Here is a 26,900-nt window from a genome sequence, read left to right as displayed (position 1 = left end):
CGCTCGACATCAAAACAATGTTTCTAGACACAAATTTGTGACGTCACGCTTGTGTTGCACGGCAATTAATTTTCCCTACGTCTGGATGACGACAATCGGATTGAATTCAAAACAAAATAATTTGTACATAATACCTATTTATTAAATATTGTTACTCGGAAAAGTCTGAAGAAGCTCAATACAATAGTTTGGATCCTGAATGTTAAATCCACGGAATTCGTTTTTGTATTGTTTGATCTGGATACCAAGTAATTGGTTATAAGTTAGAAACATTTACATAATTCTAGTCGGTGAACACGGTATACCGATAATAATTATTATTAATTTTGGAAGTATCTCGCGGGCAATATTATATACATATTATTTAAGTTAATCGATCTCAAAAAACATATGAAACGCTTTAACTTGTCTCGGCTTTTCGGTTACCCATCACTTAATGCGATATTATTTTCATTATTTCAGCGACGGACTGTTGGTAGGCACCTCGTTATAACGACGACGACGACGACGACGACGACGACAATAACAATAACAACAACAACAACGATAGAACACCATCGCCTTCGGGTAGATGGCGCGTCGGTCGTAGGCCGTCAGACCGCGCCGGTATCGCCGCCGTCGAGTATCGCCGTCGTGCCGTGGGGTGCCGGGAGAAGCGTCGGCGGCTGCAGCGGCGGTGCGGGGTCGAGGTGACGGTGCGGGAAGGGAGAGGGGACGCCGCCGCCGTGTTGGGCACGCGGCGTTGCCGGACCGTTGCGCGTGCGGCGTTCACCGCGAGAACGTTTTCGCCGTCTACAATCATCAGTATCGTATCGTCGGCCCTACCGAGTGTGTGTTCGTGCCCGTGCTCTGCATTCGCGCGTCCGTCCGTCCGCCACCGCTGCCGTCGTCGATTTATTTTATTTTTTTTTTTTCGTTTCCAGTCGAATTCTCTGTCGTTCCGTCAACGCGCGCTCGTCTTGTGCTCGACAAAAAATTCAATAAATACACCTTCGGTTCGCGGACTCTAGTACGATCGTTTTGTACTTTTTTGCGCTCGCGTCTCCGCAAACCACCGCCGTCGCTCGCGCACACGAGACATCGTCTTCGACACTTCGGCGAACACTATGCTCCGGCCGTGGGCCAACGCCGCGCACGACCGACGTGATCACGTCTCGTCCGCCGTCGTGCCGACGCGTTGTTAACGACACTCGCGCGGCGTAAAGCGCGTGTAATCCCGTCCGCGGCGGGCACACGCACCGGAGAATCGCCGTCCGCGGATTACACGTCTCTCGGGCCCCCGTCGTCGTGCCCGCAGTCCGTCCGCTGTTCGTCGCCGACGAGAGCACTTGATTTTTCTCGCCCGACGATAACACCGGTGGTCGACCACCACCTCTGCCGGAAACATGGTTCTGTTCGACAACCTGTTCGGTTTCCCCGGGCTACCGGGCTGCCTGCGGTTCTTCTCGCCGTCGCCGTCCGCCGCCGCCGGGCGACGGCCCGCGTCCGCGACCATGCGCGGCGTGTCGTGCACCAAGATCACGTCGTGCCTCACGCTGGTCCTGCTCATATGCTTCGAGACGGTCCTGCTGTCCACCGTCAGCGATTGCACCAAGTCATTCACCGTGCACTGGAACACGTCGAATTCAATGTGAGTACCCACGAATCATACCGTCCGACGTGACCGCCATCCCACCTCGGCCCCGTCACTACCCTCTCACCGCCAGGTTGAGTTAACCTAACCCCGACTTCTGGAAACCCCGTCAAAGGGTCGGGGGCCTAGCTCCCTTGCCCGAGACTCCCACGCAAATCCATCATCCCCCGGCGGCAAAATATAGACCGTACCGAACGCGCGTGTACCCCAGTATATATATAATATACGTATGTATTGTTATTGACTTTGGACAAAAACACTGATGTATTTATTTAGGTGTATTTTTGCACTGGGTACACTGTAGTTGTTTCGGACCCCGTCGGCTTAAAATAATATTAATATGTTATAATGTATATATATAATGTTATTGCTCTTTTTACCATAAATCATATAATATATTATTATAATACAATAATTGAAATTTGTGTCGCTTGTTACAATATTGTGCTGTTTTTATAATTATTGTTATTATTATTATTATTTAATCGTTTTGGACGCGTTGTGCTAGACGGTTACGTATTATTGTTTTCTCGTGAGAAACACAAAATTAGTGGTGTATGTATGTATTCGTGTGTGTGTGTACGACGTACGCATAATATAATTTTTAACCCACCTACCTACCTATTTTAATGCGTGTGTGTGTGTGTGCGGTTCCCCCCGCGGGACAAAAACTAGTTTCGATAATGAGCAGTGACAGACGTGATGGAAATATCCGTGATGAAAGAAACATTGAACTTGACGAGACGATAGTAGTAGTACTGCAGTAGTGAGCTATGGGTCAGAGCGATAGGTACTCTCCTCCTGTCGCTTACGTTCCGTCGACGGCGGTGCGTCTAATAGTCCGTGTTTCCTGAGTATAATAATAATTCCATCGGTGGCGTCTAAGGGGGCTACGACGACTATTTTTTCTGTTTCCGATTTATTTCCGAGTCCTACTAAAAGACATTTAGACATGTCAAAACTTCTGGGAATCCAACGTACCCAAGTAATCCGTGTGCGAAGAGAATCTCGAAGTGTACGATATACGTAATATGTTATTTGATGATGTTATTAATTATTGCACTCAGTACAAGTCAAAGTGTACGAGTATGTATTTCAGTGTCGACGATTTGTTGGGTCTGACGGGTGTTTTACCGTCCTCGAAAAACTTTTTGAATTAACGGGCGATCCGACGACTTTAACGTTCGACGACCGCGGCCAGGCGTCTGTAATTTTCGGTGTCGACGACAGTGCAATGATGGGACTCACCGTTAAACTCCTAAATAGTTAAGCGGGTCTACCTACCGATTTTTGTCATTCACCGCTACTATATGAACAATTTCGCGTTTGATTATAACCGATTGTCGTCGGTGCTTTAATACCGAAACAATTGGTGATTCAAAACAAAAATATTTTTCTTCAACCTGAAAACCCTTAAAAGCAAAATCTAAAAATTGATTTTTATTTTTATAAATACCATACCAAACGAGTCATTATTCCAAATGTGGTTATCGTGGCTCACAATGAAGTCTTTACTAGGAAACATTCGTTGTAGTAATCTTACTCGTTCTTAAAGTAGATATATATTTTTTTTGAACGCTCACTACTTGGCTTATGTAATATGTACCTACAAGAATAATATATATAATACTATTTTCTTTGTCGTTGTCCAAATCGTGTTAAACGAACGACATGGTAGCTGTCCAACGCGACACGATTTTTATTATTATTAAAAACCGAACATCTTAAGAATAATAATAATAATAAATGATAACTTTGCGTTTATTTCTAATTTTATTGTCGACTACAAATTATTGCCGTGATAACTAACTCAACGTAAGTCATCGTTTTGCCAGTGGTATGATATTAAAAAAAAAAAACGAAATGAAATGAAATCTGAGAAATACAGTTGTTAAAATATAATAGATACTGGTCGACGGACTGTTGTTTGCTACACGGTGAAATAGGTTAAGGCGAAAATGTATTCATTTTATACACAGTATTCTGTAAGACGGTATATATTTAAATACACGGAATTACGAATCGGTCAATTTGTCATTTTTAAAAAACGTTCCGATAAATCATATTATTTTAACAATATTTTACAAGACACATTATATGTTAATACATGGTTACCGTGGCCACACACAATAGACACACGCGTTTGTCAGAACACACGACGACACTTGTTCTTTTCTTCTTTCTCTTGGACGGGCAGAGTGCTTTTTGTTTCGGCGATTTTCGACACTTTATAAGACGCGTTCCCTGTAGTCACTTGTCTCGATGCATAATAACATGTGGTATATACCCTTTAGAACGCGGGTTGCGGGGGTAGAGATGACAAAAGTGAACGTTTTGTTTTATTTTTTTTTTTAAATATAAAGAAATAAACTACCTGCCTAGTAATACGGATTTTAATATTATTATATATATTTATTATTTTTTTTTCCAACCGATAATAATATTCTCTTCTCGCGGGCCTCGACCGTAACCGGTTTCGATCCATCCGCGTGTGTCCGAACGGAGGGAGCTTGTGTGTGTGTGTGTGTGTGTGTATGTGTTAACCTTGGGAATTTGATGAATGTTCATGATTCCTCCGGACGCACTCAGCAACGCTGTAAAAAGAGTTCTCCCGACCGGCGAGCAGGGGAAACAAACGGAGAGGTTTTTTTCTTTCTATATTTTTTTCCATTTTTATCTCGTATCCTATTCTCGTACCCCCGCCCACCCCCGGGAAGCATAATGGATCCATAGAATTTGATAAGACGACCGTGATTTATACGTCCCATGATCGGGAAGTTCCGTGAGAAAGTTTATCAAAAAAATTGCCACGAGATGTGACGTATGTGTTTTAAAATGTATTCATATCACAACAGATAACGTATATCAATAATTTATTGAAAATTGATCTCTTGAAAAATTGTAGGTAATTCTTGTTTTTTTTTTTTAATTATTGGTGTACTCCTTAAAATAAATGTTCTTATAATAATACATATTATTTTTAGAATTTAGATACCAAAAAAAGACTATAACACGCATAACGTTATTTCTATTTTTATTGATGTTGTTTTTTGCTGAAGTTAAGGTTATTGTTTATTGTTTTATAGACCGGCATATTTACTAGGTATATCTTAATAAATCTCCTATAATGATTAAAAATAAGACAATATTTAATTGATCTAATCCAATTAACACAGGTTGAGTAAATGTTTTTTTTATTGTGAGGTAATTGGTATTTTTTCATTATTAATCATAATATAAGTACAGTTTTGATACTGCATAACACAGTTATTTTATTCATAAACTATTAAACTCTAATTATTATTCACTGTAAATTAAATTCTTCGTGACATAAAATCCATAAATACACCACCTAGGTAAATTTATTTTGGAGAAATTAGTTTTAGCGTTTAATAGCAGTTATAAATCGAGTTTACATTTTATATTAATTATTATACGTTTACTTTACATTATGTGTTGTCGCTTGTCGTTATTACAGTTTTTTTTTGTTCTTTTTTTTACAGAATTCTAACCTTAGGTGTATAGTTTTAAGGTTCTATTTATTTTTATTCTCTGATGCTCCACTTATTGTTGCATTTACGCGCATTTTTTTTTCATTCACACGAAAAAATATTTATAATCAATTTAAAGTGTTATCAATTAATAATCTACACTTAAACTTACTTGTCAGCATATATACATCCTAGTTAAATAACATGCATATTATCTCCCGGTAGTATTCTGTACCTATTTGTATAATGTTACACCTCCAATCACTATCTCAGTTAATGTATCGGATCCCGACTTGAACATTAAATAAAATAAAAACCGAGTTTTCTCTGTTAAAATAATATTAAAAATAAAACCGATAACCTATCATATATACATATATGCACATAGGTTCTAAATATAGTTGTTTTCCATTCTCCAGCACATTTAGCGAAGAATATCATCCGAAGGCCACCGAGGATGATCATTCGAATTATATATCTAGTATCTATCATATTATTATACCAGCTCCTAGACTATTTATTGTATTATTATTACCGTAAAGATGTTCGATGTACGCGTATTTTCGTTTTTCTTCGTTATTGCAATATAGGTACATGGTAGACATATATGGATGGCGTTCGATTGTTTTGACGTGTATTACTTGCAGTGACGTTGGTGATTCTAACAATATGTAAAACAAAACAAAATAAAATATGTATTATAAATTATAATATTATGGTGGTCTTGGAAAAACATTAAATAACAGTATTTTACTCACCACCGGTATAATAACGGGTGGTTGCAATGTAGTTAGTTATGTGTGATAGTAAGTGAGGGGGTGTAAAATCGGCATATACATATAAATAATATATAAGCGAACACCCCGCCGACCTCTCATGCATAAGCGGCCCCCGCGTGTTCGTGCCGCTTTTCGTAGGGACGACGTACTTGAGTCCCAGTCTGGACGCGCGGCGTAGTAGTAGGGGTTGGTCGGCCGTCAGGGGGCAAAAGTGTCAAACTATCGACGATGACGACGACCCCTTATTCTCCACTATACCATCACCTTCACTTTCGCTGGTACCGACAACGTTTCTATGAAGCGCCTTCGACCTACTCTACTTATGTAATATCTTTCGTTTTTTTCCCTAATCCGTAAAATTTAAAATTATATACACACAAAATCTTAATGTCGTACCTACAATGGGTAATTGTGATACCATAACTATGTATGTCGCGTTCGCGCCGTGTGGCAATCTTATATACCTGTGGAATTTGGCACATGAGTATGTCTATCCGAAAAAACAGTTGTCGGATGGTTTGATTAGTTAGGTAGTATCGCAAGTAGGAGAGACCGATCGAAACAAAAAGAAAAAGAAAGAAAACTGTCCCGAAAAATTCCTCACGAATACACAGACGCGTTTGCCGTCGTTTTTTTAACACTGGCGGCATTTTTTGTACTGCCCCGAACAAACTCAGTAATGCACGCACTGTATATTATAGTGAATTATAACGTACATAATGTAATATATTATATTATACACACCCATTATACTATATTATGCAATATGATGTTGCGCGGGTCGACACATTACGCGAGCGCTGAGTATTTTTACCCGAAAAAAATAGTACTATAGTGTCCACCTATATACTGTAGTCGGGTTACGGGGTGAGTGATACAAGCAGTACAAGCGAATAGCAATGACACATAACGAATTCTTTGTACGTAAACATTTTTCGAATTTCGTCGTTTAATTTAGGGAATTCGAAACCTCTATTTGTCGTTTTTTTTTTAATATGGTTTTAAAATATAAGATTAAATTAGATGTATTATAACATAGTATTGTGCAAACGAGATCGTTTATTTTATCGTTTATTTGATTTTACGACATACCTTGTTCTTCTTATTTAATAATTAATAGTACAATGTAATATTTTGTACCTATGTCGTGTAGAATTTAGATAATGGTTACCCCATTATGACTAATTAACGTAGCATTATGATATGGTATGGTTAATATAGTGAGCATATGATATTTTTGATCCGACAAGAGTTTTCCCATCGACACATTGACATTTTGAAGTCTTAATGGTGTTATTGTACTTAGTGAAAGAAAACGCAGACGAATATTAAAATCTTAAACCATAAGGAAAAACAGTTTTTTCCTATATTAATAAGTAAATATTACAAACATATTTCGTCAATTAAGTTTTTTTATTTTTGTATTACAATGTTTCTAGGTAATGTACCTATTATAAAATATAAATAAAAATTTTGTTTCATTTTAGAGTTCAAATATTAAAAAAAATCAATGGAACACGTCATTTATTATGCATTTTATATTTATTTTCCAACAGCACAAAGAATTTCTTTTATGCATATTTTCTCTAATAAATGCAAATTATTTTTTAAATTCTCGTTTCCTGCGCCGGATATGTCTTGCTAAATATAGGAACTTTACGGAACAATTAAATTAGTTGAATTTCCTTGATTGTGCTCCTAGTCTGTCTGGTAATAATTCATTGAATTAGTTACTCTAAGATTAATGAGCAATGAAATAAATAATGGTCACTGCTACAACGATAAAATACATCCATATTTATAACTTTTGGCTGTAATTTTTCTTTCGGTAACATGTGACAATTCATATTCAAATTAAACGGGGCTGGATGTATATAAGTCTGTATACATAAAGTAGACGCGGTAGTAGTGGTAATAGTATAGTAATAGTTTGGTAATAATACGCCACGATGATAAAATAATAATGACCCACTGATACGAGATGAGCTGTCAACAGTAATTAAAATCAACGTTTTTTTTCTTTTATTATTAATTAAGATAATAGCCGAGTATTATGGAGTGTTAAAAATTGGCCCAGGCACATATTGCTGGTCGTATAATATGGCTGTCCACACATTACACATTTTTTAAATTGTTAATTACTCGAAATAAAATTTAAATGCCGATACCATTATTGGTTTTTTTTTTATGAACTTGTATCCAAAACACTCGAGTATTCACGGCTATTAAAAATACTAAAATAGAGATAAATAAAAAGGGATGTGGGCAGTAGAACGAAAAAAATTAAATAATCGTTTATAATAAATATTAACTTGAAAAAAACGTGTTTACAGACGTTAGTGTAAGACATTAGAAGAAATTATGGACAATGAACTAATCGTCTGGAGACACCTTCACATTAATTTCTGTATTTATACCAGTCTTTAACTTGTCCCAAGAATATACTTAGTTTATTTTTTCTTGTTGTTTATTTTTATAATTATCATTATTCTTTGAAATTGATTCCGTTTATAAGTTAGAAAATACAATATCGACGACTTTGTTAGTCACTGCCTTATTAGAGTGTATTGAAGAAAGATTGTTTCTCATTTTGTGATAAATCATTTGATTACGTTTATATCAATTTTCGAATGGTTAACAACAGTAAAAATTTTAAAAATGTTTTATATAATGTACATCTTGACATTTATTTATCTACTCAATACCGAATCAAAGCAAATAAACTGTTTAAAAACAATCTCTCCCGATAAGTACTAAACATAATGACGTGTATGTATTTACACGATTAATACTTCAAAATGTGTACCTAGTACTACCTACATTTTTTCTATGAAAAAATATGTCTGATCATTATTTATGGATACCTATCGTCTATATAATTATGTAAAGATATGTCTAATTTAATAAATAATAATTGTCATAACATCACTGTGATTAACTGATTACCTAATATAAAAAAAAAATACCGTAAAAAGCGCCCTCCTTTTTTTTTGTTACTATTGACTTTGTGTATTGTATATGTGTTTATGACTCATACTAACGATAAAGAATAAGGCATTTGCGTTTTTAAATCTATAATTAATAGATTATTAATAGAGTGTGATTAAAAACGAGACTTTTCAACGGACTATTAACACTTAGTGTCAATATTGATTGATGTCGTGAAGCAATCTAATCTTAAAAACAAATACCAAAATTACTAAATAATTAATATTCATTGATGCTGCACACATTTAATGTCATTTAAATAAGTTGTCGAATTGTGCTTGATTTATGAGTTGTAATATATACATTATTTTTGTGCGTGTTTTCTTCAATATTTTAAAATTTCTTGAAAAAATCGCTTATCAAACCATCGTTTTCGAATCACGTTCCCAACAAAATCGCATAAACTGCATTATGCGTATGTAATCATATAAAATAAAATCCACAATATTCAACTCGTCGAATCTTCCGCCGAACTGCTTTATATAGTGTGTATATATATTTATATATATTTAAATTTAAAACGTATACCCTTGCCCATGGTGTCAGAAATGAAAAAACATCGAAACGTGCCAGAAATCTACTGCTTTATAGGTACCTCTGCCTTCACAAATTATACAAATCACGTAGCGCAACTTGTCTCGAGGGGACAGCGGGCAGCGTTATGTCGAACGTGTATTTTATTTTTCAATCTCGTCGATTGTGGGACGGAAACGTAACGAATAATGATACGACGTACGGTTTATAAAAATATTTATTTAACGCTCAGGAACGAGATTGTCAACGGTAACTGTGTATTTTAATACTGCTTTTATTCTAATGGGATGTGCAGATTTTTTTAAACGTGCCGCAGTCCGCTTCCGTTTCGCCTACTATCGATTTTGACATTATTTCCGATGCGTTATCGACATCATGAAATTACACAATAATATTATAATATGTATATAGCTGACGTATGGTAACGAGATAAAACCAAGTATAAATTATTGTGCTTTTTTGCAATGGACCCGACAACGCAAGAGCGTAATTGAATAACATTTATTTTTGAGAGGGGGTTGATTTTATTTTTATTTTGTACACATTTTTATGTTATTAGGAAAAAAAGAAAGTAAATTACGTACTACGTTGTAATATTTCTGTTTATAATCAATACTTTTGTCAGTATTTTATTATAGTACATTTATTAATAAAATTGAACCCCAAAATTCCCCAAATTACAATCGTTATGCCCTCCACTGGTTTTGCAAGAAATAAATGGTTGTAAAAACTATAAATGAACAGGAGTAAAAAAACAATTTTTTCCCCGAGTATACGTTTTTAACTTTTACATCCCCTCAACTCGTGGAAATTTGGAATATTTTTTTTTTCAATCCACGTTTATTTATTGCGGTATGTGACCTACGTAAAGGGCGGTGATAGTCGTCATCGTCGTGTAGTCTTGTAGAGTAGTCACAAGCAGTAGTTTTGTCTTCCTCTCTCACGCATACACACACACAGATACTCACGCACGCATGACTGTCTGACCTCGGGTAACCTCTACCCCTGCGCCCCAGCATACCAGCTGCATACCTGTGCCCAGGTTCTGGTACTTTTTATATAACTTAGCCCCACACACCCGATATACACACACACATGCATGTATACATACAGATACGCCTATATATATTATGTAATATATGAATAAACTGTTGAGTGTGCCACATACATGCATACTCGGACAATAAAATATATATACTGTTATTATTTCTCTCTATTTTTCTACTCTATCTTTTACGAGGACGTCATACGAACAACATTATGGATAGGTACTCTGGTACCTATCTGTATATAATGCATGATTGTATATACGTTATTTTTTTATGTAGCTCCAAGTGTTTGTCGGTGGCGACGGTAGGTGTATACGTATAATCTACTCTCAGTTATAAACAGTCGTCTTGACCATTATAATGTTGTTCTGAATAGTGTATACATATATAATAATATGGACCACGAGAGGTTTGTTTGATTTAAAAGAGTGTGTAGCGGCGCGTCATTCGGTGGCATCATGCGATACGAGTGGGTATAATAATAATATATTATAAATATTATAATCGAAAACGTGTCGCGTATACGAGCCATGTTGGTGGTCCCCAAAATAATAATAATGATATTAATGTGTACACGGGAAAATGCCCGATTCGAATTATCGGTAGTTATTTTTTTGTTTAACTTACATGGCAGTGACCAGAGGTTTAAAAAAAAAATCGGGAAAACAGTCTAGGCAGGCATAACGGTTTATTATAATATAGGTAGGTAGTCATATTTCGTTTTAGGCGAATTTTGCTTCGTTGGCGAAAATTTAATGTCAAATATGACTGAGGGACACATGAACGGTTTTCTCAGAACCGTTTGAATACGTGGTCATGTCAGAGTATACGGTATTAAATTAATGTTTTCCGGTCCAAAATTATTATATTCTAAATTCTCCAATGCATGACAAATATTAATTGAGAAAGTATCGATTTTTTACATTCGCCTTGTCATACGTACATTTCCGCGTTTATGAGGGCGATGAAAAATGTATATAGCAATTAAACCATATCCGACTGTCGTTTCATCCACCTATTGTTATGTTCATTGTAAATCGTTAGTGAAAATAATTTGTAAAAATATCGTAAAATGTACTACAGTTTTTCAAAGAAAAGTTAATTAATTTTAAATTCATGTTTATTTTTATAACATTTTTTGTGTGTGGAGTTAGTTTAATTTTATTTTTTATTAATTGTTGACCCTTTGTAAGTAGGATTTTTCGGCTCCCGGGATGTTTTTATATCTTGGTAATCCTCTTGAAGGGAGTTACGCCCTAATATTTCCGTCACGGCGAGTTTCTCACGGAATGGTTGCATTATTATTATTAATTGGACCTCATAAAAATATACTATTAACATTATCCTATAAATTTTTTTTTTTAAATATTTTATCGTCGGGGATCAAGATTAATTATTATCGTCCTTCTATAGTCGCCATTGTAGTTTAATATCTATAGGTACAGCATGTTATATTTTTATTAAAAATGAGAATACAATATCTATATTTTTAATTAGTGGATAAAACGAGTATTTTAAAAAGTTTCAAAAAATTAATGTATGCAATTATAAATTATCAACATGTACCGCTATTTATTTTTATATTGCATTTAAAATTTCAATAATGTATACTCTAATTTAATTTGTATTTAAAATATGTATGTATGGACTGTAATGATACATACACTGAACACAACATAATTTCCTATTACTTTTGTTCGCTAATATTGGTCGCAAATAATAATAAATTATCTCAAATATTATATAATTATATCATTATTATAAATATTTAGGACTCATTGGCTCATTAGAAAAATCAAATCACAAACACCTTTGCTTAAATCTCTAGTAAAGAATCAAAACGCACACGTTTATGTGTGTTCTATCAGTTACACTTAATTGTATACGTTATATTATCATATATTCGATTAACATTGGATGACTTTCTTCGTCAAACCAGATTTTTTTTACAGCAATGATTGCACAGATCAATATCATGTCAGTTAGTGATTTTTTAATAATCGACGAATTATTTACTTTGAAATTACAATATTTTAATGGATTTTATAGGTTATGTATAGGTTTGGTACCTATATAATATATATATATATTATATTATACATAATAAATGGGTTATTATATACTCATTGTATGGGCACAATACAATTGACGTACCTAGTCATTAGTTTCACTAAAAGTGTTATGAACTTGCCTTAACGTTGCAGAGTGTCGTCATTTATTTAAAGATATTGTATTTATAGTTGTAAATACCTCGGGTGATCACGGATGCAATAGAATTGAATTGAATTTTAATTCGTCGACGCTGTCTGGGTTGGTTTTTAAAATAAACTAATTTCATTGACCCGTTCGGCACAGCTTTGAAAACGTCCGGGTCGTCGTCGTGGTAGGTACTCATCAAAATGTAAACTTCGTTAGGTAAATATACTTTAGCCGCAACTTAAAACTCCCGACGATATTTAACCACAGTTCGAACATTTTAATACGCAGTTAATTATGTTTTATATAGCAGCCGCGTGACTTTTACACGCCGTCGCATTTACCGGATTGCGTCCATTAATGTGATTACTCGCGAGAAAACCTTTACAATCTTTTACCGATCGAGTTGTTTTTTAAATTGAAATGAGAAGAGTTTTTTTTTGCCACCGGCCAACCGAATAAAATAACTCACATGGTAGAATTTGATTGTTCGCAATATAATATATTATAACTGTGTAGCTTTGATCAACGACGACAGAAGTCAGTAAAATACAAGAAAATATATACGTCATATTAAACGTAAAATGTTGGCTGAATTAGGTCGATATTAATTATTTATCTTTTGTTGCACTTTTATTATTGTTTCTTGCGGTATACGAAATGCTAATAATAAGTATAATATACCAAATTATAATATTATACGTACTGTAATATTATAATGTATACAGTTAACGTAGGTGTGATGAAATACATCATTAAATACAATTAACATCTGACAACTGATATGTTAGGTAGGTAAGTATATACATTTAGAAGTTTATCACGTATAATACAAATTTAAAATGATTTTCGGATATCCGGCTTTTTTCGAATTTCGTCTAATCTGTTTTTTTTTTTTTGACGTGGACGCATTTGCCTTTAATTAGTGTTGTGATGTGGGAAACTTGTGGGTTTGGGAAACTTGTGATGAAAATGAAAAATAAAACCACGGTAATTATAACAGGACTGCTGAACGGCGTGCTCCTTTCTCGTCTCCGTGGTGTGCCGAGCTTAATTTCGAACTAATCGACCGGTAAACGTCGTACTTCCGTTCTGCATATTTTAGTGTTGTAGGTATAGGTACACAATATCGCGCTACGCAATAACAATGTATAACCTTTTACGATCGGTAACGTTTTGTCGACCAGAGTGCGAAGATGCATTAGAATACTCTGCAGCAACATTTACGGACGATAACATTATGTAAAAATACATCAGACATAAAATACAATATTAATAACAAGTATAATAGTAATAATATAGGAATTTTAGACAAAAAATATGAAGTGCCGGGATAGTAATGGGAGAGAAAAAACGACGGCCCTACAAAGTTGTTTGTTTTTGCTGTTGCGATCTTGTGCGACGGGTGCGAACTGCGAGCGCGCTCAGCTGGTTGAGCAGGGAAAAGTGGACGAGGAAAAAAAAATCGAATTATATGAAACATTTTACTTCGGGGTCGAGCGCGAAATTAATTACGTTAAGTGATGTTACATGTGGCGACTTCGCGGAGGGGCGTGCGACGGTGGTTTAGTTATGGAGATGCGCGGCCCTAGAGTGTATTTTAGTTCTCAGTGTTCAGTATTTACTCAACGGTAATCCCTAGAAAGTTTCGTCAAAAACTCGGAATATATTATAATGTTGGTTAAATTTACCTAAAACAAATCCCTGAAAATAAAACAAATACCACTATAATTAGAGACATTATACAGGGTGACATTTTTTTACTACATGTATTTTCTATATTATTATATACAAGGAAAAGCTGCTATACAAATACAAGATAAATACAATTTACGGGTATTATGCCTGTTAAATATGATTCTAATTTACGATTTGACTTTCCGTTATTACTAGTGAAAAATTAATAAATATTCAGACCTAACCTAACCCCGCCTGTATATATTCAATACCAATGTTGGTGTTTTAAAAATTTATAATTTCCAGAAAAATCACTACTACCATTTAACTATTTCTAAATTCATCACATCATACTTTCACATTAATAAAAGGCCATGTAACACCTACCAACCGAGTTCGACTCTCGGTTTTCATATTATAATACATGAACGTACAGATATTGCGCGATTATCGTTCGAGGAAAACGTTGATTTTTACAATATTATATTAAAAAATTCCATTGGACTGCTCCCGATAGCGTGTATGGACGACGCAGGGACTGATTCCTTTTGTGTTTCTTCGTTAGTATACGTTCAAAAACTTTTATAATGTTTACAGATCGCTCGGCATGGCTGTTTATTATAATATTGCAATATTGTAAGAGTGCGGATGAAGGTGTAGTGTTATAGCAATGTACGAAAAATTTGTCGCACGTAAAAAGACTGCGACAACTATATAACAATAATACCCACCCGACGGAAACTTCTTCCTCCTCTCTACGACCGCTCCTCAGGGTCGCAGGTGTTTGAAAACTCCGCACACAATACAATCAAAACGTTTTGTTCGAAAATTCCGACTTTTTTTCGCGGTACGAAGGTTGGTCGTATATAATATTGTACACACCGAGAGTGTTACGCGGGGGTGGGGATCAAAACGAACATAAATCCTGAGGTGTGTCCGTCTACTGGCATTGTATTATTGTCCCGCGGCAGCAGTATAATATACTATTATAATGACCTCCATCCACCCCCTCGGTGTTGGCGACCGGCGAGGACCTCGCAGTTTTCGTTGAGCCCGTTATGATATTATAATATGTTTAATAGACTAGTTGCTGCTGCTGCTGTTGCTGCCGTCGCGTATTACACCTTCCAGACCCGGTAACATAATCGTCCCTGTGAACCCCAAAACCGGTTTTAACGGACGGGCCACACATCATACACATAATAATGTGTTGGTACTTTCGCACGCAACGGCCGTGTATAATATTATTATTATTTCCTACGCGGGTGTCGGCGGCGGTGCAGCGGTGTCGTCGTCGACGGACGCATTTTTTCTTCTCCCCCATCGTCATTCTTTTCTCTCGCGTTTCGTGTATAATAATAATATATACTATATACACATATAATTTTTATGGCGAAGACTCGGATGACGATTTTTGTCATATTTTTTTTGTTCAAATTTCTCGCACTGCACTCGCATATTATGTATATATACAAATGACACTTCTCTCATTCAGGCGTGTGCGCGCACGGTATAATAATATGTAATAATGTTGTATCATTACAAGCATATGTATGTATAGATATACACACATAACACATAATTTATATGTCTAGGTGCATAATAGTATACGAACACATAATATACACTGCACATTGGTACGTGGGCAGAAGGGGTGGGTGACTGCACACACGGTATATATGGTCTCCCATGCAGTCTGTCCACGTACGACGTCCTATATGGGTACCAGCTATATTAACGTATATGTGCTGCACGCACGGGCGTTTATAATGCGTGCGCTGTGCACCGGTGCATAATGCACTCACCGCGGAGGCGAGCGTCGTATATTATATGCACACACGAAAACTAAAGAGAATTTTTTTTTTTGTCCTTTCCCCGTTTAATAATTTTTTTTTTCCTACCCCGTCTGACGCGAAAATAGGCGGATCGCGTTTTAGGCGTGGCCAAAAGGCGCGCACCTCGCCGCCGCCTATGTGACCGCCACCGCTGCCGCCACCGCTGCCGCCGACCGGAACTGCTGCGTGCAACTAGCGCATTATGCGCGCGTATACGCACCGTGATTAACTCGGCGTGCGAGTGTGCGCGAACATCCGCCCCTCCGTCCGCTCGACGTTCTGTATACAGCGGGTGGCGATGTGCGGTGCGCGCCTTATGTACCTCTATGCACTCACACACGTCGTCGTCTCTTCACGTTTCCAATTAAAATTATTATAACGCACACGCACGTACTCGCACGCACGCGTGAGAGCCAACGCACACTCTCGGGTGTCTCGGTATGTGCACAGCTACCGTGGGTTCGCGGGCGCGGGGCAAGTGCGTCGGGTAGGTGTACAAGTGTCTCCGCCCGCGCGGGCGCCGCGAGTCGCGAGCCAGTGACGTTGCGACAATGAGTCTGCTGGGGGAGCGCGCGGGACGGACGGCGTATGATGGATGGAGCGCGAGTGAGAATAATTCTTGAAATTTCGTGAAAAAAAAACTGTAATCCGGAGAATTTCAATAATATTCAATAATAGCTACCCCTGTTTACTAACCCCTGCCCTGCAGCGCTAAATATAAAACAACTCTAAAGGCTGATGGTATATAGTCGTTACGTCCGACTTGCAGTTTGCCGGAAAAATAATTGAAATATATTATATGCCGCATGCCCTTAGCCCACGTCACAGCAATCACAGAAATTATTAAAATAAATTTATCATTTATTGTTCTTTACCTATACATTTTGGCTGTATAACCATAAAGTCAAATGTACTATATTGTCAATTAATTTGAATAAAACAAAAATTATATTACACAGTATACTAATTTTTATATCTTGGTAATGTTTCCATCAGGATGTAAATGATTCACCGAGACTGTGTGCATGGCTCAATATTTGCAATTGTGTCCTAATGTTAATATATGATAAATGTCACCCTAAACTGCCATAAAATTTGTCAGTGTGTATACTCCCATCGTTGTCGATATACGTTAGCAGACGACAATTCAGGAAGGTCGAGAAGCTCTATAGTACACGTACAATCGTCCACTCCGTAACCGTCTCAGATTTTCAGCTATCCCATTATAATCACCCGAGTCCGATACTTCATTATTATTATTGTTACCATCATCAGATTTATTAATCGAACTCGCCACAGCGCGTCGTTTCTAAACATTATTGTTGCGGTTACGCTATTATAATATAATATATTAATACTACATTGTGCGCAGTAGGATTTTGACAATCCATCGTAAATCAACATGAAAACTAATTTTGAACGGTTCGAAATTGAAGAGGCGGCGCGTGAAATATATACGTACACGATTATATTATACGACTGTATACGTTATAATAAGCGCGCTCTGCAAAAAGGTTTTTCGTGTATGCACCGAGAGAAAACGGGTTGGACACAAAAGTCATTCGATCATATTATTACTATTACTATTACAATAAATATTATATAAATGAATCCGTTTAATTATCGCTCCGGGCCCACACTAACAAGCCATTCTAATCACATCATTTTTTTTCACGAAATGAAATATATTCAAATGTGGGACGACGCCGTGCCGGTCATTCATACTGAATGCGTATCACATCTGCCGTATAACATTAATAATCATAATTTTATTATTATCAAACGTGTATCCTACCCGTGCATTGATGGAAGAACGGGTGTATAAGAGACAGACACGATGAAAGAGAAAGAGAAAGATAGAGGCGGTGTGACAGAGAAACATTCTGCGTACACCACAGTGGTTCGACGAAATTTAATACATTTTGTAGTTTGCTCAGGCTTCTTCTCGTAATTCAATAACTCAATAGATAGGTAAACATACGACTCAATCAGAGAGGTTTCAATTGGGTCGAGTGTTTACACTTTAACGTACAATTTTTTAAGCTTTACAATCGTTTTCTTTATATATGTATCCGTCTATCCGTCGCCGTTTTGACCCGCTTCCGGTCCACGTACCAACGGCATAAATATATACGCATGTGTTTGCAGTATACCATCTCGATCATATTATTATTATTATTATCATCATTTATCATGGTAATCGATGTTACGTTTTTGACAAATATTTCGATCGAGGGAACACAGTGGGTATACTTTTGTGTATCTTGTTCTCATTGTGTGATAATGGTTTTGTATCCGTTTATATACTCTGCAGCCGTTTGTACTGCATTCCACGAGTAGCAGCTGGTCATAACGTGTACGACAACCAATTCCCTTTTAACAATTCCGTTCGTTAAATTGCGTACACGCATTTTGTTGAAATTGAAATATGTTTTTAAAGAAAAATGCTCGGTGGTATTTAATTTATACAATTGATTTTTTCTCTTTTAAGCTAGTCGCGTTTTTATAATATATAACATTGTACTTTATATACCTATTGGTAAAAACGATGACGGTGATAAACGAGCTTTAAATTTCGTATTTTATTTTTTATCGCCCGGACGCGATGTAACGACGACGCGCGTATAATACATATAACCTATAACAGCCATCATAATATAATGATGCGCGGTTGTGTAAGTATATTATATATAGGTACACGAAAAAAAAAATTCAAAACGACCGTGTAGTCTGTCGCCGCTGTCTGTGGAATTCAGACCGATATAATAACCGATTCGTAATGAAGGTGTCGGTTCCCCTGTCATCGGTTTGCCCAGATTTTCCCGCGATCAAATCGTCTCTTGTACATAATATACGGTGATTACGGCGATCGCGTACAGTTATATTATCCCATAATTTAGGTCGTCGCAGCTCATATACTCACACACTCGCACGCGCGGACACGTGGGACGTATAATTATTTTCTTTCCTACAATTCCTGCAAGACATAACAATATTTTCTTTGAAAACACGATCCGAGTATATGATAATAATTAACGGTTACCTGCCCAGATTTGTTATTTTTTTCGACGGAATTTTTATCGCAGTACACGGCGAAGAAACAGATCTCGTCGTCCGTCCGACCGTCCACCCGCCGTCACAACTCATTGTGTCGAATCACACACAACACTACACCATAGTGGAGTTGTAAAACCAACATTTATATGTAGTACATATTATTATGTAAGTACACACAAGTATTATAATCTTATGTTGTATATCGCGCGGTCGATGGGCCGATATTTCTGGACCTTTTCCGTTTAGTGTCTATGAGCAGACAGACGGGATGACAGACCGACGGGCATCGTCGTCTGCTACGGCAGAGGCGGCATACCATCTCGTATTATACGAGTTTATATTATCGTCAACCCCGCGCCGACCTATAGGAGCTGCTGAAGTTATATGTACAGGGAAATGATGGGGCGGGGGTGTTGAACGGTTTTTTGATCGATCACCATTACACTCGTTATTTCGTATATACGTATAATAATGCCACGATGATGACGTGTCTGTTATACTTCAAACGTGATAAAGAAAAGAAGGGGTAGACAGAATTAGTCAACGTTAGGTACCTGTGTATAGGTTATTATACCTATTATAAACTGGTGTTTGTAATATTATTATATGGTACCTAAATATACATAGCAACAGGCTTCGTTCTCGTATGCTATATTTAGTTATAGTTATATACCTGGTAGTTAATGAATTATTATTTATTATTATATAATATGTATAGGTACCCGCCCCGGAGATAAAGAATATTATGTTTATGTTTAATAGAATTGATGTATACTATACTCGTATTTTATGCGATATATTTTAATAATTTTTTATTTAAATATTTCTTATCTCACTAGTCACCACCTCGCAGAGTTTTCGTTTCGAACGTAAACTCGTTAATAACAATATACATTTTTGTGGGGAAGGGAGGGTTACTTACTACGTGAATACTTATTATTAAGTATTTATTTTACTGATAGGTATTTTCTAACACAACATACGAATTTTCTTTTTTTACAACGGTTTACAAATGGCGTGATCTGTACCAGTATAATAACGGCCCCGCGATTACGTCCCCGCCGATATGGTCGGTGCGAGAAGAGAAAAATATACATAATAATTGAAATAAAACGTATGCCGCATATATACCTAGTACCTATACTACACACGCACATACGCCATATAGAGGTAAATAATAATATGTTTATATAGGTAGGTAACGTACAACGACTGCCGCGTATAAAACACAACGGTGGTTGGTGTCGGTGGTTGATTGGCGTGTTCAACACCATTAAACGGGGCTAAAACGACCGTGTTCAGATATTGTTATTTGTTATATTATTAAGTCTAGCCCACCAAAATAATATATTATAAAAAAACGCAAAACAAAATAAATCCACAGCGCGTTGTATAACGGCGCGTATATTGTATACCAATATATATATATATATATTATATAGAAAGAGAAAGGCATATGCGAACGTATTATATAATATAATATAGGTACGGTGTATAATATACATTGGCGCTCTTAATGGAAAACGGCATGTACTTTTGGCAACGAGGGGAGGTTACCGTGGGGTCGCCTGCTACCCTCCACTATACTGTCGACGATTCCGCCAGTATCTAGATTAGAGTTAAAACTCTGCGCGGCGATAATCGTATAATAATAATTATGTATACGTCCGACTTCGTATATAACGGTGCTCTGGCCATTATCGGATTAACATCAGCAAACAAAGAGTGGAAATTGTTAAAAACAAGTTGTGTGTTATATTTTGTGCACACGCACACGGATACACATACCTACCGTCGGACGACGACCATATTATATATTATATATATATATACACGTATATAGGGAAAACAGGCGAGTATAATAACTGTGCAGAGTCAGTGTATATAATATACAGTCGGCTGATTGAAAATTTGAATAATTTGCCGCTTACGTAGGTACCCATATATTTTATATTATATACATTTTAAGCGTGCGTTTCTCGTGTCCAGAAACGCCCGTGAACTTTTGTTAAGGTATACGAATATATATTATATAGGTGCCTTTTTATTATAATTATAGTTTTCGACTGTGATGAAAGGGTTGATAACGGACTTTTGACATTTTCGCGGTGGATTGAAAAGGTTAATTGTTGGCGCGCGTCGCACAGGTTATATATACCTACGTCCGATTTGTGAATGTCACACTGCCGCAACCGTCGGTATGACACCCATAATAGAAGTATTACTATTGAGTCTCATGGACCTAAATTTACACCAAGTTTTTTAGTAACCTAATGAAGTTGGAAACATTTAAAAAAAAAAATATTTGCCTTCCCATTTTATAACAAAACTCCACTTACATAATGTATCAAAAACTGAAAGTTAAAGCATTGGATAATCAATTATCGATGAAAAAAAATTGTAATCAATTTAAATTTTAATCGGAAGAAATTCAACCATAAATTTTATTCCAGATCCGTTGACTGAACATAAATAACTTCCCTATTTTGCATAATTTCATAATTAATATACATATTTTTTTTTATATAAGGCGCGTTCGGGCGTTCTTAAATATTATAATACTACACCGAAAAATCGATTTCAATGATTTCATACATGCTTAAGACGTATTTAATAATGATTGATTATTATAAACAACATTATTCGTGTATAGCAGCTGTGTGTTCCGGAAATCGTTGAGATCGATGCGGCGTAATAATACGTTCATGAAATATAGGAATAAAATTTGCAGAAATTGAATCGTTCCTCTTAAGTTTTTTGGTATTAGCGAATCGCATTCGTGTGTGCAGAAGACCCGCAAGTAATTTTCCGGGTTGATGAGTTTACTTGAAATACAATATCTATCACTTTAACGCTTCCTCTCCAACGTTCTACTGTACAAACAAAATTAACCACATTCGGTCTACCGTTGATGTATAGTATTAACGATACGAATCCGTGTAAATGATGTATGGAAAAAAAAATGTCACCGGTTATTGAAGAACGTCGTATTACGCATAGATTGAGACGTGACGTATACGCATATACACGAAAACAATTCGCATTTAATGTTATAGCTTACTATATTATTATCGTGTTATTATACCCGAAGTACAATCCGTATAGTGCTAGTACCGCGTGATTTGCTACGAAACCGGCCTGTATATATTTAAACGATGGAAGGAGATTGAGAAGCAGGCGGCGTTCGTTTTTATTTCGTCGTATGTAATAATTATAGTATATTATGATTATAATTATTGTAAAGAGTAAAGACCGATGCTGTTATTCGCTAATTATTCCAACACGATCGATTGTCGACGAGTATCGATAGGAAAAATACACGTTCATCTATCGTTAAGTTTGCAACGAAAAAAAATGTATACATGTATACCAATAATACCAATACCAGTGTCCAGATGAAAACGAAAAGAATTTACGATTCATGACGGCTAGTGTGTAACATAATAATAATAATACGACTATCGGACTGTGTGCCTTGTGTATACAGCTATAAACGAAGAAGCACGGACCTAACTCGGTGGAGGTAGTTTAGAAAAAGACGAAGGAATAAGAATAAGAATAAGGAAAAGGAGACGAAGAAGAAGAAGAAGAAGTATACCTCCTAATCGTCGTCGCATATACATAATAATAATATGAGATACGTTACGGCCGTGTGGTGTGTATAATATGCGCGGCGGTGTCATCGAACCGTAGCGGCTGCGGCGGCGAGTGAGACGGAGCGAGCTGGACGAGCGGCTGACCGAGTGAGACAGCCATCGACGACGACGAATACCGGTTTTGCGTCGAGACGAGTGGCTGTGTGCGCGCGCCGATGCCCAGCCGAAGGACTGCGTACGCGCGGCCTGAAAACAATAATATGCTAACCTACATCTGTGGTACTTGTACCGACGCGTATGGCACAATGAAGTTAGGTCCGGCCGGCGTTTTTCCTAGCTCGGAGATCTATGGAAAACCGATCGGGACCGGCGTAAGAAGGAAACGAGATAAGTCAACGAAGGATTAGGAATGATACGATGCACCTACTTTCATGAAATGTATTTCTGGGTGAGTTTTCTGGATAGAAGTGGTCATTTGAACGCTATGATCGGTCATTGATTCGAACTCAACATCGTACATACCAGCTCTTCTATATTATAAATATTGGTTTGTCTACTACGACCAGGGTTATAGTATTTACTCGCGAATCGTGGACTCTTATTTTTTTTATAGGCGCTACTGCAGTACTACATAACCGTAAAACTGAATGATATTATGTTCTAGTAGCTGGTAACACCATTTCGCAAATTGTTTTGACGTCATTAAGTTTTTATTACATGCAGTTGTTGGTCAGTCGATACACAACGTTCGAATCGATCAAACATATTTTAGTGTAAGCAATATGATATTATAGTATTAAATTATACACACTAGTCACTTTGATCGAAATAAATTATTTTATTAAATACCTTTGTTAGAGATAATTTCTCTGATTTCCGTCTCGATGACTTTCAATCTAGTGTGTAATTGTGTATAATATATGTGTAAACGATGTTTTGGGTTGATGGAATTCCAATATGGTTTTTTTTGGTATCTATTCCACGAATTATATGTGATACGTTTAGCTGTTGGAAGAATAAATACGCATTAATACTAAATATATTGATAGAAAAGAGCCTGTCGTTTCGTTATAAATTGACATAGATTATTACTAAAAAAAATGCATATTATAAAATTAGGAAGTACCTTCGATATCTTCCGATTCGTATTAATATACGCTAATGTTGTGATTATTATTTTCATGTATATTATGTATATTCATGTACATATTATCCTTGTAACCAATAATAGTAGTTATGCATAACAACAGATACAAATATGTTTTAATATACACGTGTGGATCCATTATTATTACGTACTCGTTTAAAAGGTCGGCGTTTAGAGTTTTATTGTAGAGATGTTATTGTATCTCGACGACAGCGATGAATTCGATTTATCTGCGCACAATCCTTGAAACGGTTTGTTTTAAATTTCACGAATTCCTTGCCGTATAGGTTGGTTGTTATTTCTCAACTCTGTAGTGCGTTCGTGCGTATTCAGAATATAAGTCTATCGATACTCTCGATCTGTATGTGTGTATACATATTATATATAAATACTTATAAATATATAATACGTAAACAGTTAAACAAAACAAAAAAATAAATAAATAATAAATTCTCACATTTTTCAACTCATTGCGTAATCACCTTCACATTTTTTTTAGATGACATTAGATATTATATTATATCGATTTTAAGCTTACACCTATATAAACGCAATAGGTCTGAAGATGTTATCGCGTGTATCTACTTATATATATGTGTGTGTATGTTATTCCGCAGTGACTAGTTTTTCTTAGCGGTCGTGTGTTGTGTGTATAGAAAGAATGAAAGAAAAAAGAGGCCATATCTGACCTATCTGTAGGCTTTACATCTATTATAAGAAAAAGAACACCGTCTGGAAAACTTCTTTTACAACTCTGCACGTTCTTGTCCATAAATATCACAACAATTTGAACTTTGATCCCCGTAAAACATTTCCTGTTAATTTTTTTTTTTTATTTTAAAGTTGGTCACTTAAAATATGTATTTTAGCCCAAAAACGAAACAACAATACGACCGAGTCCCCTAGGATGAGTAAAAAGTTTTATTTCTTTGAGTTCCATTATGTTGGTCTTTTCTTTAAAACATGCAGTATTATAAACAACAATATCACCTTTCGGACAACACGGCGTTTCGAGTCATGAAACGCATTTCTATTGCGTGGAAAATAAATTGAGTGTAACTACCTGTGTACTTATATTTATATATATACACTAACTGCAACAACGATGATACTATATTATTATAATTGAGCGAAGACTGCATGGCGACATCGTCCCGAGACGATACAGCGTAACGGCCATATGTGTTATTTTAAAACGCAAGTAGTTTTTATAATGTGATTCGTTAACATATTTTACAATACTCTATATAATATAATTTTATAACGTAACATAAATAACATGCAGTATAGACACGAAGTAGATGCTTCATTCATTTCTGTAATATGTATTATATGCACATAATATATAATATAATATAAAGTACTTACATACCTGCCTACGTCTCAAATAAATTTAAGTACCAGCGAATACCACCGTAGTGGCACTACATATTGTGAACACGAACACGCACGCATTTAAGTTTGACGGCAATAATTACTCGAATAATTATTAAAGCAATTGAAACCCGACACTATCATCGTGCCATGCCGCAGATGAGGCGATAGCTTAGATATTTTTATATATTTTATTTACATATAAATCACCTCCATATAATATGGTGCAAGCTGACAGGCTTTTGGGATACAAACCACTATGAATATTTTGTATTTTTAAATCAATTCATACACATATTTATAAATACACACACGAAAATACCTGATTTAACTTTTTGCAAATTCAATGTATATGGTATATAATTGTATACCATGTACAATAAAGACTGTTGTGTACATATTATGTACTAATTCGGATGTCAATTGTTCCTTAATACGAGGTACAAAATTAGACTTTTTTCCGTTTGAAGAATCAGTAGATGAGGCGATAACGCGGCAGCCAAAGCAATATTAAACTCGTTCTTACATAAATCATGTAGCTAATAAAAAAAGTATAAAAATATTAAAAAAGAAATTTAATGACACGTATTTTTGCGGTGTTCTGGTCGGTCCGTCGCCTTTTCGGTTTTCCTCATTATCTGTATATTATGTAAATCACTTGTCTGTATTATTTTTTACACTTACGACGTAAAGATAAATAAAAACTGTTAATTGTTTCGAATGTTAACGCAAATGGGTTTACTTTAGCCAGCACCGTATGTCCATTGCAAATAGGTTTTCCCATAAATATATAGGATTGACTGGAGGATAAAAATTTCCAATTATATTGAGGGATTCATATACGTTTTCATTACTAACCCGATTTATATTTATATTTCGAGAATTTCCAATTTGATTTAATTTACTTCCCAGACACTGCGAAATGATTCAAGTTGTTTTAAATAATAATAAAATTATGCATTAATTAAATTAAAAAAATTGTGAAATGTATATTTTTCATAATATTAACGGGATTTTCGGTTTTTGGAAATCTGCAGGATAGTATTCCTAGAATTAATTCACGTGTATGATGTACCTACGGTAATTATAATATTGATAATAATAATAATAATAATAATAATAATGATGCCTTCTGCAGCCATTTAAATATTTGTTATGGTTACGGTCGTTTATTCGAAAACTTTGTAAGTTGTAACCGACTTGCAAAGTTTTGCCGCGCGTAAATCCATTCAAAATCGTCGTCGTTCGCGATGAGTGTTAAGAAAAATACCACCACCTTCCTATATAATATATATGTAATCTATATACAACACGATAACAATACTGTAATAATATCACTCTATTACACGATAATATAGTATCTGTGTATTATAATAAGTATATACTATGCTAAACCAAATTTATAACGCGCAGTGACGACTGAATCATTTGACGACTGCAGCCAGTGCTCGGTCCGCATATCGTTAATGTACCAGCGCAGTGTAAGCGTTTTGTGTAATGGAATGCGTTTCGAATTCGTGTCGCCTCGAGTCATTTCGCTGCTG

The 26,900-nt window shown here is 35.9% G+C and overlaps 1 protein-coding gene and 1 long non-coding RNA gene across 2 annotated transcripts in view; one reads left to right on the top strand and one right to left on the bottom strand.

Moving 5' to 3' along the window:
* Positions 1-796: 796 nt before the first annotated feature.
* The window catches only part of LOC114128162 (ephrin-B1), a 236,810-nt gene continuing 210,706 nt past the window's right edge, over positions 797-26,900 (top strand). Inside the window, exon 1 of the mRNA XM_050206533.1 lies at positions 797-1,630. Coding sequence (XP_050062490.1) covers positions 1,386-1,630 — 245 coding nt within the window. The 5' untranslated portion in view covers positions 797-1,385. The remainder of the gene's footprint in view (positions 1,631-26,900) is intronic.
* Positions 5,695-24,057, bottom strand: LOC126552063 (uncharacterized). Its single transcript, XR_007605921.1, has 3 exons — positions 23,962-24,057; positions 23,685-23,840; positions 5,695-5,785 (listed from the first exon to the last, which is right to left on the bottom strand). It is a non-coding gene; the product is annotated as an uncharacterized LOC126552063 (long non-coding RNA).

Source organism: Aphis gossypii, chromosome X (genome assembly GCF_020184175.1).
Source record: "Aphis gossypii isolate Hap1 chromosome X, ASM2018417v2, whole genome shotgun sequence".
Taxonomy (NCBI): Eukaryota; Metazoa; Arthropoda; class Insecta; order Hemiptera; family Aphididae; genus Aphis; species Aphis gossypii.
The sequence above is the reverse complement of the archived record's forward strand: the minus strand, read 5'-3'. Positions and strand labels throughout refer to the sequence as shown.